Here is a 16,124-nt window from a genome sequence, read left to right on the forward strand (position 1 = left end):
GGGCCGGCACAGTGGGGCTGCGGTAGAGTTGCTGCCTTACAGCGCCAAACACCGTGGCTCGACCCTGACCACGGGTGCTGTCTGTACAGACGTTGCACGTTCTCCATGTGACCACGTGGGTTTCCTCCAGGTGCACCGGTCTCCTCCCATAATCCAAAGACGTGCAGGTTTGTAGATTAATTGGTTTTAGTAAAATTGTGAATTGTCCCGAGTGTGCAGGACAGCACTAGTGTATGAGGTGATCGCTGGTCGGCGTGGACTTAGCGGGCCAAAGGGCCTGTTTCCGCATTGTTTCTCTGAAGCCTAAACGTTACTCCAGCACTTTGTGTCTATCTTTGGTATAAACCAGCATCTGCAGTTCTTTGCTTCTACAGGAAGGACTGTCTGTCCCACTTCCACTTTGGCGTGCAAGCGGTGCTCAAGTTAACAAGTAACCTTGAGGTCGGCACTTCCAACAGCATGGCGCTGCCTTGCACTAACAGAGGGTGTTATACATCCTCTGATCACTGGGGCAGGACCCATAATTGATCCCACAACCTTCCACCTCAGCGTAGGATTACTGCAGCTGAGCCTCAGTTGTCAGTGAAGCGTCACAGCCACACTGCGTACTCTAATTGGCCCTATCTGTGCATATTATTGGCAGTGTCAATATGTTGGCCACTCCCCTCCCTCCTCCCCCTTAATTAACTTGGGCTGAACCAGCAAGGGTTCAGGTGCATCGTTCAATCCGCAGAAGTTCAGGTTGAGGAGATCCTTGCTTCCCACTCCACCGCAGAGCTCCAACAACCCTCCTTGACTGCCCTCCACGTCAGTCCTCAAACTGAAGATGTTTGTGCAAAGGGTCCGATCCCGTCTCTTCCGTCCACACTGGCACCGCGTCAACCTCCGGATCCAGGTCTTTCTTGACGAGAGGATATCAGGTGTGATGGCTGCTCCATCAACTTCAAATTCAGCCAAACCCACTCAAGGTTTCTGGAGGGCGAGCGACGAGAGGACGGGCGTGGATAGTCCATCCATACTGGCGATGGGGATGTGGATCTGGGTGTTCCCTGCTGACGGAAACTGAAAGAGAGAACTATGATCAACTTGGCACAAGAGAAGGTCATTCAGCTCATCAAACCTATCCAGCCTTCAGTGGAATCAAGGCTGACCAAATAACCCCCCTCCTCATCACTCTTTCCTGTGCACCAGCCATGTGCACAACCATTTTTCCCACTATGCCACCTATTTCTCGCCCCCCCCCCCCCCCGACCCCTTCCACCTGTATCCCTCCCTCTGGCTTTACATTTCACTCCCCTCCTTACCCGACATCCTTCTGTCTCCTTTTCAGTTTTGCTTTTGTCCACCCATCTGCCAATCACCCCCCCCCCCCCCCCCCCCACCTCACCTGTATCCACCTATCACTCAGTACAGAAAGAAAGAAGTGCAGCTCCTGGTTTACACCGAAGATAGACACAAAGTACTGGAGATACTTAGCGGGTCAGGCAGTGTCGCTGGAAATAAATGGATGGGTGTTTTAGGTCGGGACACTTCTTCAGACATTTCGGGTTGGGACCTTCTTCAAAATGTATCACGTGCCAGGCTTTGTCCTGCTCAGTACTTCTCTTGTCCAGCTTTCTCTCCCCCCCTCATCCACTACATTCATTTTGAAGAAGGGTCCTGACACAAAACATCACCTATCAATCATGTCACTAGGCTGAAACCAATTAACCTACAAACCCGCAATTCTTTGCAATGTGGGAGGGAACTGGAGCACCTGAAGAAAACCCACGGGGCTATAGGGAGAATGTACAAACTCTGTACAGGCAGCACCTGAAGTCAGGATCGAACCCGGGTCTCTGGCGCTGTAAGACAGCAACTCTACCGTTGCGACACTGTGCCGCCATTCCGATTTTTCCAATCGTGACTTATAGAACAGCGTAAGATTGACCAGGCCAGCCGGTCCCTCCAGCCTGCATCTACTTAAAATACTTAAAATTAATGATGCCTTTGATTCTACTTTCCCACCATATTCCAATTTCCCTGATTCCTTGAAAATCAGTCCCCATTTTGGACACAATCCACATCCCTCAGGAGTAAAGAATTAAAAAATGTGCAGTTCATCTTGTTACAATAATTCTTTCTCATCAATTATCAAGTGATAATCAACCAAATGATAATCATGGAACATATTCCCCTGGATCTCCAGTCTAATAAACAATCTGCCCTCTTAGAGTCATAGAGTCATACGGCATGGAAACAGGCCATTCGGCCCAACTTGCCCATGCCGACCAACATCTCCACTAGTCCCACCTGCACACATTTGACCCATTTCCCTCTAAACCTTCCCTGTCCATGTACCTGTTCAAATGCCTTTTAAATGTTGTTATAGAACCAACAATGCTCTTGCGGCATCTCACCCTGCATTTGCCCTCGTGGCCTCTACTCTATCCACATCTACCCTCCTAGTATCTCAACCTCTTCGGATCTCAGCTTCTCTGGATCTGTCCTATCAACCAAGCGGGACCAGGTATGAATGAGCTTGGACACCATTTCTCTGGCCTTCCACCAAACTCATGCTAGAGTTCCTCCCCATATCCTCGGCAAACCATTCCCTGCTGAAGTAGGGTCTCGACCCAAAACGTCACTCATTTCTTTTCCCAGAGTTGCTGCCTGACCCGCAGAGTTGCTCCAGCATTTTATGTCTATCTTTGGTGTAATCCAGTATGATTTAAACCAGCATCTGCAGTTCTTTCCTACACATTTTGGTTGCTCCACTGTGAAATCTCCTCAAGGCATGTCTTCTTTGGAGAAGTTTTCCTCCCCTCTCTGACGAGAGTTTTGCACCATCTTCTCTCACTGCTCCCTCTCTGTGATTCCTCCAGCTCTCCGACTCTACGACCACGTCTTAACCCGGACCCGCTACCGCAGCCACGTTTGTTTTCTCAGTACTTGCCTGTGCCTCCATCTTTATTTTAAGAGGAAGAAGGGTCCCGGGCCCGAAACATCACCCATTCCTTCTCTCCAGAAATGCTGCCTGTCCCGCCGAGTTATTTTGTGTCTATCTACATTTCCTTCCTGCACATTTGGTCTGCTCCACTGTGAAATCTCCACAGTGGAGTCTGAAGAAGGGTCCCGGACCTGAAACATCACCCATTCCTTCTCTCCAGAGATGCTGCTGGACCCGCTGAGTTACTCCAGCTTTTTGTGTCTATCTTCCCCCAATCAGTCTGCCGTTGCCTCTTACCTGAAACGAGAGCTTCGCTGGACTCATTGGAGCTATTGGACTCAGAGTGCTCCAGAAGTGGATGGCTGACGGCAAGGTATTTGGTGTCAGTATTATCGGAGTCTGCAGTAAAAGAAAAGGGTTACGGTAAGATTTAAAGGGACAGTCACCAATGTTGGAACCTGTGTCTTCACGAAACTCTAAAGATGGGTCCCCACCCGAAACGTCACCTGTCTATTCCCACCAGCGACACTGCCTGACCCGCTAAGTTCTGTGTTTCATGCGCCTTGTGTTTCATCCTTCATCAAACACCCCTGGTTCAGGTACGGTGAATAACAGAGGTTTTTCTTTTTAAAAGAAAGGCCATCCCAAATAAAAATACCTCTACTCCAGATTTGGAAAAAATGTAGTTATGGTTTAGACCGAAGATAGATACAAAATGCTGGAGTAGGTCAGCGGGTCAGGCAGCAACTCTGGAGAAAATGAGTAGGTGACATTTTGGATTGAGATCCTATGTCACATTTCTGTCTTTAGTCAAGTCTAAAATCTAGTCTAGTTGAGTTTGGAGATACAACAGGCTCTGCAGCCTGCCAAGTCCATGCCAACCATTGATCATCTCTTTACACTAGTACTCCATATCACACTTTTGCATTACGCATTAGGGGCAATTTTTACTAAGGCCAATTAGCCTGCAAACCCACACGTTATTGGGATGGGAGTGGAAACCGGAGCACCTTGAGCAAGCCCATACGGTCACAGAGAATGCGCAAACTGCACTCAGACAGCACCTGAGGTCAGGATCGAACCCGGGTCTCTGGTGCTGTGAGGTAGCAGTTGTACCAGCTGCGCCACTGTGACACTTACATATCCCAAGTCCTCGTATGCCATGAAACATCCGAACCGACTCCAGGAGAAACATCTCCCTTGTGAAATTTGGAGGAAGTCCATTTTTACAGATTCACCCTCCAATAAAATGGCAGGCGTTAACAGTGGGAAGCTGTTACTTAAATAGTGGCAAAAAAAAGAACAAATCTTTAATGATCCCCTGATAATCTTTAACTGACTGTGTACATTTTCACAGAGTAGCTTTATCTCCATCTTGTGGCAAAAATAATAACTACAGTTAAAGAGACGTGCTGATTTTTTACCTTGAAATAATTTAACACAATTGTGGTTTACCAAATGGAGGTGAGTCACGTGACTTTACTAAAAATAGACACAAAGTGCTGGAGTAACTCAGTGTCTCTGGAGAACATGCTTAGGTGACGTTTTGGGTTGGGTCCCTTCTACAGACAGATTGAAGTGGAGGGGCAGGGGAGGGGAGGGTGAAGACTGGAAGCAAGAAAATAAACAGGATAAATCGGGGCTGGCAACAGGTAACCTCAGACACGGAGGTTCCCTGACAAGCCAATTGTTGACTAGAGATAGAGTAAGTCCAAGTGGGATACATCCTTGCCTGCACGGATTTGTCCTTCTTGCTTCCAGTTCCCCCCCCCCCCCACTACAATCAGACTGAAGAAGGGTCCCGACCCAAAACGTCACCTATCCATTTTCTCCAGAGATGCTGCCTGACCTGCTGAGCAACTCCAGCACTTTGTGTCTACCTTTGGTATAAACCAGCACCTGCAGTTCCTTTTTAATATGTTTATTTTGCCTTGCTGATGACGCTAGTTAAATTATTTAGCGAGTCCCATTCCAAGGCACTGTAATATTTTCCTATTCAAGAGTGGCACAGCTGGTAGAGTTGCTGCCTCACAGCGCGAGAGACCCAGGTTCGATCCTGACCTCAGGTGTGCCAGTGTGGAGGTTGCATGTTCTTCCTGTGACTGAGTGGGTTTACTCTGGGTGCTCTCTACCATGTATGCCACCATAAGGGATAAGGGGGAAATCCTTTAGGACCGAGATGAGAAGAAACTTTTTCACACAGAGAGTGGTGAATCTCTGGAACTCTCTGCCACAGAGGGTAGTTGAGGCCAGTTCATTGGCTATATTTAAGAGGGAGTTAGATGTGGCCCTTGTGGCTAAAGGGATCAGGGGGTATGGCGAGAAGGCAGGTACGGGATACTGAGTTGGATGATCAGCCATGATCATATTGAATGGCGGTGCAGGCTCGAAGGGCCGAATGGCCTACTCCTGCACCTATTTTCTATGTATCTATGTATTCCTGCTTATGGAAAGTATGATTTATACCAAAGACTACCAGAATGCCGGCATAAAATGCCGATTATCTTAACGTTCGCTTCATTCTGCTCGAGCTACTGAACGTACAACGTACCTGAACATGTTGAGTGATCAGAGTCGGTGTGACCGCACTTGTGGCAGGGAAGACCACCGTGTTCAGAAGACCAGGGTTAGTCTTATCCGGAGGAGGACTATTCTGGGCCGTGAGGAGTGTGGCTGGAAGCTCCAGGTCCTTGGGCTTCTTGGGTTTGGGTGGCTGAAGGTTGCCGCTCTTATCCGCCTGGTCCAGACTAGGGCTCGGTGGCCGAGATAAATCGTCAACAACTGGGATGGAATCCACAATGATGCAGTCCAATTCTTCCACCTCCTCCGTCTTCACTTTGGGATCTCCCTGGTGGGAAAGGTCGCCAGAGGTCTCCATAGGAGAGTCGTCGTCAGCCCGAGTCTGAGGTTCCTCCTCTTGCTCATTCATCTCGGGCTCCTCGGCAAGACGCCCAAGGGAATGGACTTTGGCCTCCTGCTCCATGTTGTTGGTGTGGTCGTTGGCCTCCCTGGGCTGATGGCTGCCACTCTGCAGCGACTGGATGGTGAAGGTGGAGTAGAGTCCCGAGCGCATGTACTCGTTCCTCGAGGAGATCCTGGTGGTGGCCTTCAGCTGCCGCTGCAAGGACAGGCCCTTGTCCCTGGCCTTGCCCATCGCCCACTCGCCCTCGCCACCATCGTACCTGTCTGACTCCATCGCCAGGCTGTCCGGCAACGACACAAACTTGTACACAAACTTCTGCCCATTTACTTTCTTGATGATGTTCTGGAAAACAAACAGAAAATATCTTGTCACGGAATAGAATGGAACTCAATTCCAAGCAAAGATTAAAACAGGTCTCACAGTTTAGCTGAGTTTAGTTTAGTTTATAGGTTAGTTTATGGTTTTGTTTTATAATTTAGTTTATAGTTAAGTTTGATTTAAATTAGTTTAGCACGGTTTAGCTTATAGTTTAGTTAATAATTTAGTTTGTAGCTTAGTTTATAGTTTATGTCAAGTTTAATTTATGTTATATAGCATGGAAACAGGCCCTATATAATCGTATATAGCATGGAAGCAGGCCCTTTGGCACATCGAGTCCATGCTGCCCATCTATCACGTGGTGGTGGGTATATAGATTGAACTGCCAGAGGAAATAGTGGAGAGAATAGTACATTTACAACATCTAAAATACATTTTTTTCCAAAAATAAGCTATTTAGAATTAAAAATGTGCAAACAAAAACTGTGCAAAAACTCTTCATACATTATCAGTGTCTATACATTCAATAGTGTCGAGTTCAGTAGTGTTTGCACTGAGGGGCAGTGAAAAGCTTTTGTTGCGTGCTATCCAGTCAAAGAAAAGACTACATGATTACAATCAACCATCCACAGTGTATAGATAAAGGGTAAAGGATTCAACATTTAGTACATGTCTTGTGTACAGCAAGGGAACAGGCCTTTCAGCCCACAATGCCTGTGCTGAGCAGGGTGGCATCATGGTGCACCAGTAGAGTAGATGCCTTACAGCGCCAGAGACCTGGGTTCGATCCTAACCTCGGGTGCTGTCTGTAAGGAGTTTGCATGTTCTCCCTGTGATCGTGTGGGTTTTCTGCGGGTGCTCCAGTTTCCTCCCACATTCAAAAGATGTGCAGGTTTGCAGGTTAATTAGCTTCTGTAAATCCCTAGTGTGTAGGATAGAACTAGTGTACGGGTGATCGTTGGTCAGCGCTGACTCGATGGGCCGAAGGGTCTGTTTCCATGCGATATCTCTGAACTAAACTAAACAAAATGTCTAGACAAACTCTTATCGACCTGCACATAATTCATATCACTCCATTCCCTGCACCTATCCGGCACTCTCTCGTATATCTGTTGTACACCCCACCCTGTATAAAAATAAACTTGCACCGCACACCTCCTTTAAACTTTGCCCATCTCATCTCAACTATGCCCTCTATTATTTGATATTTCCATGCTGGGAAAAAAGATTCTGCCTGTCTACCTCATCTGTGCCTCTCATAGTTTTATACACTTTTATCAGATCTCACCTCAACCTAATCCAACCTTGGCAACAGAACACTAGTGGACACGTTTGGACAAGTTTCCTCAGTGTGCATTTCTGAAATACTGCCTTGATTTTTGGGGTCTCTTTCTTTTCACCGTCAATTTATGAATTATTTTCATATAATTTATGAATAATTTCCATACAATTTATGAATAGATTTTGTGTAATTTCTATATAACTTACGTCATTTATATATACCACGGTCATTTATAGAGACGTGTGATTTAGGTGTGGTTTATATATAATTTGTTTTGTGGTGTGAATAATCCATGTATAACCCATGAATTGTATAATCCATGTATAAACCATGTTTTGATGTTGTCCAAGTCTATGTGCCAGTGATGCTGCTGCTAGCAAGATTATCATTGTACCTGTAACTCACTCTACATGACAATAAAGACGCATGGACTCATCTCACCCCCCTCTCTTTCCCCACTTTTCATGTTCACACGTCATAGGAGCAGAATTAGGCCATTCGGCCCATCGAGTCTACTCCGCCATTCAATCACGGCTGATCTATCTTTCCCTCTTAACTCCCTCTTTGACATTCACTCCTCACTGCTAACCACCCCCCTCTGTCTCTCCATATATACGCTGGTACCTCTTTGGAGTAACTCAGCGGGTCAGGCAGCATCTCTGGAGAAAAAGAATAGGCGACGTTTCGGGTCTGAACCCTTTTTCAAATACTGCAGACTGCAATCTGAAGAAGGTTTCCGACCCGAAACGTCACCTATTCCTTTTCTCCAGACACGCTGCCTGACCCGCCGAGTTACTCCAACATTTTGTGTCTGACTGTCTGAATTTGGTATAAACCAGCATCTGCAGTTCCGTCCTACAAAACTCTTCAGCCCATCTCCCCCTCAACTTCGCACCAGCAGATGTCACTGTTTAATGTCGAGCTTTGCTATTCTCTGTATCTCTGTATCTCTCGTATTCTCCTGCCTAACAAACTCACAGATGTCCGTGTTATTCCTGGCTTCCTGCACGTTCTCAGAATTAATCACCCAGCCATTAGCAGCTCAATGCTTACTCTTAATTCACTCTAACTCCCATTCACCCTTCACCTTTCTGCTTGCTGACAGCATCATGAAGCAATCCCTCCAATGCAAAATCCTCTTTCACCATTTTCAGGGCCCCCTCCCAATTCCCCATCTCTAATCTCCTCCAACACTACATCATCTCGGCTGTCTCCCAAATCGGGCCTCTGGAATATCTTTGATATTAATTGTCCCAACATAGGCAGACGAGCCTTCAGCTGTTAAGCTGCAGCTTCAGATTTCTACTCATGCCCCCTTTTTTCTCCCCCCTCTTTTTCTCCCTCACTCCCTCCTCACCCACCTCTTTCCTCTCTTCTCCCTTTTTTGGACCTCACCCCGCATCCCATCCCCCTCTCATTCCTCCATCACACCTCCTCCCTCTTCTCACTCCCCTCTTTCCTCCTTCCTCCCTTTCCAAACCCCCTCTTCTCATCCGCCTCCCTTTCCTCCATTCTCCCCCCTTCCTTCTTCACCCACACTACTTTCCAACAATGGAGAGAGATCCTCTCCATCCCTTCCATCTGTTGCTGGCCCTGATTGTTCTGCCCATTCCTTCTCTCCAGAGATGCTGCCTGTCCCACCGAGTTACTCCAGCATTTTGTGTCTCCCTTCGATTTAAACCAGCATCTGCAGTTCTTTCCTACACATGATTTGTTCTGGTCTTTCCTTGCCTCCGGTTTCCCCCCCCCTCCCCCCCCCTCCATATAGGTTATGGGTATCAAGGTACATTAGACTACTGGTCTTTGTAATAAGTGTCATTTCTTCACAGATGAGGTGGGTCAGACATCTTAAATAGAGGTGGGTCAGACATCTTAAAACTCAATTCAAACCAAGTTCCTTTCAAATGGACAATACTCAATTTACTTGTGACAATTCTTCGCATTATTTTCAGTCTGATGAAGGGTCCTGACCTGAAACGTCATCTATTCCTTTTCTCCAGAGACGCTGGCTGACCCGCTGAGTTACTTTGTGTCTAAACTGCACTAAGCCCGCGTTGACCGTGTCTGTATTACCTGGCGAGGACTCTCACCTTTTCGTAGTAGTATCTAAGAGCTCGACTCAGCTTGTCGTAGTTCATGTTGGTTTTGTTCTTGCGCATGCCCCACAGTCGCGCCACCTCCTCCGCGTTACGTAGCTTGAACTCCCCATCCTTGGACGTCCAGCAGATGAGATCGTTCTTGTTCTCGTCCAAGAGCTGCCGCAGGAATTGCCACAGAGTTATCGAGTTGTCCATCGCTGGGCTGTGGTGAACAAACACAAAAAACAATCATTGATATCAGTTTCCACTCAAGGCAGAGTACCACTCGAAACAAAAATTACATTTGCAAGTTCCAAAATCTGGTTCAAGTTGGTTGTTCATAAGTTTTAGGAGCAGATTCGGACCATTCGGCCCATCAAGTCTGCACTTGCCATTCAATCAGGGCTGGTCTATCTTTCCTTCTCAACCCCATTCTCCTGCTTTCTTGCCATAACCCCTGACACCAGTACTAATCAAGAATCTGTCGATCTGCACCTTAAAAAATCCATTGACTTGGCCTCCTCAGCCTTCTGTGTCAATGAATTCCACAGATTCACCACCCCTCTGACTAAAGACAGGCCCCATTCCACTCTATCTCTAAACTAAACTGTGTGTTGTCTAGATCCAGGCACCACAATCTCAAAATAAGGGGTCAGTCATTTGTGAATGAGTTAAGAAGAAATTTCTTCATCCAGAGGGTTTAGTTTAGTTTAATTTAGAGATTAAGTATGGAAACAGGCCCTTTTGGCCCAACGAGTCCACTTCAACCATCGATCACCCATTCGCACTGGTTCTACTAATTCCACTTTCGCATCCACTCCTTACACACTGGGGAAATTTTACAGAGGCCAATTAGCCTATAAACCTGGGATCTTTGGGATGTGGGAGGAAACCGGCGCATCCAGAGGTCACAGGGAGAACGTGCAAACGTCACACAGACAACACCCAAGGGCAGGATTGAATTCGAGTCTCTGACGCTGTGGGGCAGTAAAGGGCCTGTCCCACGAGCATGCGACTCCATGCGGCAAGCGCGACCTAACGTGGTCGCTTGAGCCGTACGGCCTCGCGGAGCCGGTCCCACTTCGATCGCCGGAGCCGTATGGAGTTGTGCGGAGCTGGTCCCGACATCGCGCGGGGCTCCGAAAAACTGACACTGTCCAAAAATTCCGCGCGGGAACGGCCTGCAGCCGCCTCGACGCCATACGCACCGCCTCAACGGGAATACACAGCGTCTCGACGCCGTACATCACGCGCAAACTTCGCTCGAACTTCACGTCACTCACTCGACCTCCGCGCGGCCCCCGCTTCTGGTTTGGTCGCGCTCGCTGCATGCAGGCGCATGCTGGTGGGACAGGCCCTTACCTCTACCGCTGCTCAACTGGGCCACCACAGTCATAGAAAACATCAACTACACATCTACCCTGGCAAGTCCGATGAGAGCTATGGACTTTACAATGAAATCACCTTCCGGAGGTTGATGCTGCGCAGAGGATTCACACTGTGGGCTGAAACAACACACTACTAACTCCTCGAAGCATCTAGGATAGGCGCAAAGTGCTGGAGTAACTCAGCAGTCAGGCAGCATCTCTGGAGAGAACAGGTGGGTGACGTTCATGCGGGACCTTTCTTCAGACACTCCTCTTCTTCGGAGACTCTCCAGAGTCTGAAGAAGGGTCCCAACTCCAAATGTCATCAGTCTGAAGAAGGGTTTCGGCCCGAAACGTTGCCTATTTCCTTCGCTCCATAGATGCTGCTGCACCCGCTGAGTTTCTCCAGCTTTTTTGTGTACCTTCCAAATGTCACCTATCTGTTTTCTCCGGAGATGCTGCCTGACCCGCTGTGCTACTCCAGCACTTTTGTGTCTATCTTTGGGGTAAACTCGCATCTGCTGTTCCTTTCAACACACCTCGAAGTACCTTGTCAGCTGAGGGAAGTTGAACAGCAGAGGTACAAGGATCCAGCAAAAAAAAAAAAGATGGAATATATTAAAACACACGTCAGATAAAATAATAGTTTTTCAGTGATCCAACGCACTAAAGCACTATGGCAATGTGCGTCAAGCATCATTCAGTGGGTGACACCTTTGGCTCTTGAGTCAATTGATTGTAGGCTCGACTCCCACTCCAGAGGCTTGAAGCAGCTTCACAAAGTGAGGTAATGCAACATAGCAAGGGCTTTGAATGACGAACTGAGGCCTCAGAAATCACACATGTGGATGGTTAGCATCTGGAGATCCAACAAATGTTGACTGGTACACAAAAATGCTGGGGAAACTCAGCGGGTGCAGCAGCATCTATGGAGCGAAGGAAATAGGCAAAGTTTCGGGCCGAAACCCTTCTTCAGACTGATGGGGGTTGGGTGGAAGGGGGGGGCGGGGAGAAGAAAGGGGAAAAAAAATGTTGACTAGGTTTTGAAATCTGTGTGGCACACAACATTGAAGATGGCAAGCCGATTGTACCTGTGCTTGGTAGAGCCCCACAAACTTCAATTAGCCCCGCAAACCTGCCCATCTCATGTATAAACTGCAGGGAGACATTCCAACATTGTTTTGAGGGTCTATAGCACCATGGAGGGGGCAGGGCTGAGGGAGCCCTACAGTGGGGAGAGTGTCATACAGTGGGAGGAAGTGTCGTATTCATGGAAGGAAGTGCTGAGGGAGTGCGTACAGTCGGAGGGGAGTGTAGAGAGATGTCTTGAGAAGTGTCCTCAGGCCCTGAGAATAGGCCCCTCGATGACAGCTCCCCCGACAATGTCCCCTTGATGACGGGTCCCCGTGACGATTACAACGGGTCCCTTGATGACGATCCCCTTAACGACAGGCCCATGGCAACAAGTCCAAGATAAGGAACTCATTGACAACAGGCCCCACAAAAATTGCCCCTTGACGACGGGTCCCCTAGACGACAAGTCCCCAACAACGAGACCCACAGGCCTATTCCGTTAGATCATGGTGATCTACACTGAAACATAATCTAAATGGCTTTTGGTGATGATCTTTCAAATCCCAATCCAACAAGAACCCAGTAATAAACATTTTCAACTGATACCTCCTGCCTTAGCAACATTTTTTTAACAGGAGAGAATCCCGGATTTCCATAAAATTGTGTGAAGGATGTTTTCTCTTTGACAGCCCACCTCTTGTCCTATAATTGGGACCCACTTATTCTGGATGGGCCCATGAGGTGATAGGGTTTTAGTTTATCGGGCCAATGCCTTTTCCAGACCCCACAGGTGACGTGGCCTATAAGGAAGCCAGCGCGGAGCAAGGTCGGAGTACCGAGGTCAGAGTCCCTGGAGGTCGGGCCGAGGTGGACGGGCCATGGGTGGAGGAGCGTGTGAACAAAGAGACCAACATTAGTCCCTTCTGATTTCTGAAGAAGGGCCCTGACGTTTAACATCAGACAGGCCCGCAGTGGGTGCCGGAGGACTCGCTGCCATGAGCAAAGGGGGACTTAGCGTGGATGGGAGGAGCCGCCGAGAACGAAGAGGGACCAGGCATGGGGGGACCACCAAGAGAACAAGAGCTGGCGAGTGGTCGCCGCTGAAAACAAAGAGCAATCATTGGGACTACAATTGAATACTTTGTGACTGTCGGCACCCCATACGTGGCGACGATTTGCATACTTTGTGTATGGTGCAAAACAAAGTATTTTACCGTGACATGGCGGGGCTGGTTCGAAGGGCCGAATGGCCTCCTCCTGCACCTATTTTCTATTTTCTATGACATATCACATATGATAATAAAGTATCAATCAATCAATCATGTTGTACTCCAACCAGATCAGCCGTTACCATTCTATGATCAATTTAGTGCAAATCTTCATCGTTGAATTAGTTTAGCCCGTATCATTCTAGTTAGACCTCTCCTTCCCAAAATCTGCTTCCCAGTACAAAATGACCAATATTTAAATTATTTCTAAAAACAAAATAATTTAGTCATTCTCACAACACTGTGCTGGGAACTTGCTGTATGCAAATCAAATTCTGACATTAAAACAGAGTTTATTGCAGACACAAGTTAACGGTAGATGCTGGTTTACCAAAAAAGATACAAAGTGCTGGAGTAACTGAGTGGTCATACAGTATCTCTGGAGGACGTGACTAGGTAACGTTTAGGGTCGGGACTCCTCTCCAGACTCATTGAATTGATTGATTGAAAGACAGCACGGAAACAGGCTCTTTGGCCCACCGAGTCCATGCCGTCCATCGATCACCCATTCAGACTATTTCTATCCCTCTTTCGTATTCCACACCCTACACACCAGCGGCAATTTCTATTTTTTTTAATTTTTTTTAATTTACATTTTTATTTGAAGCATTGTACAAAAGTATAAACCGCGGCTTATGACACAATACATTTATTGTACAGCTTTCCATTTTAATTTTAACAAAGATGAAATGGAAAAAGAGAGAAAGAGCAAGAAAGAAAGTGAAAAAGAAAGTGAATGTGTAAGAATAGAACCCCTAAACTACCAAATGAGTCTAATCAAAGAGTGAGGAAGTAAAAACTTTAAAAAAAAATAAAAAGACAAAAACGATTTACCTGCTTCATTTCTCAGGGGCAATTTACAGAGGGCCAATTAACCTACAAACCCGCACACGTCTTTGGGATGTGGGAGGAAACCGGAGCACCTGGAGGAAACCCACGCAGTCACAGGCAGTCACTTGCAAACTTCGTACAGCAGCACGCAAGGTGGGGATCGAACCTGGGTCTCTGGCGCTGCTGGGCAGCAGCTCTACCGGATGTGCCACCGTGCCGCCAGAGTATTTCGCTGGCCTTACAGGTGCGATTGTGAGGTTCTGAAAGAGTCGTGAACAATCCCGTACAAAATCCAAGCCTTTCCTTTAATTCTCTCCATCTTACCTTCTTACAATGGACCACCACCCCTCCGACCTTCTGGAGGGCAAATCTATCGAACCTTCTGTGGCTGGACCCAGTGTGGAACAGGAGGGGGCTCACAACTGGCAGCTCCCACTACACTGTGCCAGCACCAGGCCGGTTTCACAAGCCCGCGGGAGGTCTCTCTCTGGTCCTTTCTGTGCGGACAGGAAGCAAGGCTAAGGTCCCCTTGTCTAGTGGGGAGAAGTTATCCGAGGCCCGTTTTTAGCAGACGCCGCTGCGGTAAATGTGGGCTGCTAATTTCTGAAGGCCTTGGAAATAAGAGCAGTGTGATTTCCTTTGCCCGAGTCTGCATCACAAACCATCAGCCAGCGAGTGACGCGCAAAACTACACAAAAGCAGTACAAATAAAGCGTTATTAACTACTCCTACAGCAGGATGTCCTTGATGTGAAGTGGCTTTTTTTTTTTAATAACACCTTTATCCTGGCATTGTTCAAAACACTGTTCCTTCAATGGCTGTTGCTTTGGCTGTCCATGAAAGTAGATATTTTGCTGTTTGTATTAATGCCATGTTGGGCCTCAGTTCTCTGGGCACCTCGGTATTTATTTACATCGCATATCCCCCCCCCGTAAACCAACAACACTCACTGTCCGAGCGAGGGTCGCTGTAAATCAGGCGGTACACTTGCACAAAATAAAACTGTAGGTGGACACAAAATGCTGGAATAGCTCAGCGGGTCAGGCAGCATCTCTGTAGAAAATGGAGAAGTGATGTTTCGGATCGAAACCCTTCCTCAGACTGAAAGATAGAGAAGGCCGGAACAAAACAGGGCCGGCAACAGATGGGTCTGAGGATGTGTCTCAACCCGACACGTCACCTATTCCTTTTCTCCAGAGATGCTGCCCGACCCGCTGAGCTACTCCAGCTTTTTATGTCTATCTCACGCAACGGATGACCTCAGGAGGGGTGGCCGGGGAAGATGCGCTAATGACAGGGATACAAGGATGTGAACAGTGGAACTCGTAGGACAGCCAGGGAACGTGAGGGGGGAGAGGGTGGAGGGGGGAAGGAATACAGGAGTTACTTGAACCATGTTCTTAAAAGAGTTTTTTAAAGAGAACTGTGTTTAGGTCACATTGTGAGAACTCCATGGACAAGGGTCCCAAGCCGAAGTGTTACCTAGCTCAAGGGGCTAACGGAATCAAGGGATACGGGGAGAAGGCAGGCATAGGTTACTGATTGTGGATGGTCAGCTACGATCACAATGAATGGCGATGCAGGCTCGAAGGGCCAAATGGCCTCCTCCTGCACCTATTTTCTATGTTTCTATCCATGTTCTCCAGAGATGCTGCATGACCTGTTGAGCTACTCCAGCACTTTGTGTCTTTTTTTGGAAACTTCGAATTTCTTGTATCCCCAGAAAAGGTTCCTTCTCTTTAGGATGGCAATGATTTTGGAATTACCAATAAAGAACAGGGAGCCGGCTTCAATCCTGACTACGGGTGCTGTCTGTGTGGAGTTTGCACGTTCTCCCTGTGATCACGTGGGTTTTCTCTGGCTCCTGCGGTTTCCTCCCACACTGCAAAAACGTACAGGTTTGTAGGTTAATTGGCTACGGTTTATTTTAAATTGTATCTAGTGTGTAGGATAGTGCTAGTGTATGATCCCTGACCAGCATTGACTCGGTGGGCTGAAGGGCCTGTTTCCACACTGTGACTATAAAGTCTACAGTTCAAAGAATCGCAATGCAG

The 16,124-nt window shown here is 47.6% G+C and overlaps 1 protein-coding gene across 1 annotated transcript in view; it reads right to left on the reverse strand.

Moving 5' to 3' along the window:
* Nucleotides 1–251: 251 nt before the first annotated feature.
* Nucleotides 252–16,124, reverse strand: part of LOC116983331 (ETS domain-containing protein Elk-1-like) — a 48,753-nt gene continuing 32,880 nt past the window's right edge. Inside the window, exons 2-5 of the mRNA XM_033037039.1 lie at nt 9,543–9,753; nt 5,481–6,194; nt 3,227–3,328; nt 252–1,062 (exon numbers count right to left, since the gene is read on the reverse strand). Of these exons, the coding sequence (XP_032892930.1) occupies nt 964–1,062; nt 3,227–3,328; nt 5,481–6,194; nt 9,543–9,746 (1,119 nt within the window). The 5' untranslated portion in view covers nt 9,747–9,753 and the 3' untranslated portion in view covers nt 252–963. The remainder of the gene's footprint in view (nt 1,063–3,226; nt 3,329–5,480; nt 6,195–9,542; nt 9,754–16,124) is intronic.

Source organism: Amblyraja radiata, chromosome 18 (assembly GCF_010909765.2).
Source record: "Amblyraja radiata isolate CabotCenter1 chromosome 18, sAmbRad1.1.pri, whole genome shotgun sequence".
Lineage (NCBI taxonomy): Eukaryota > Metazoa > Chordata > Chondrichthyes > Rajiformes > Rajidae > Amblyraja > Amblyraja radiata.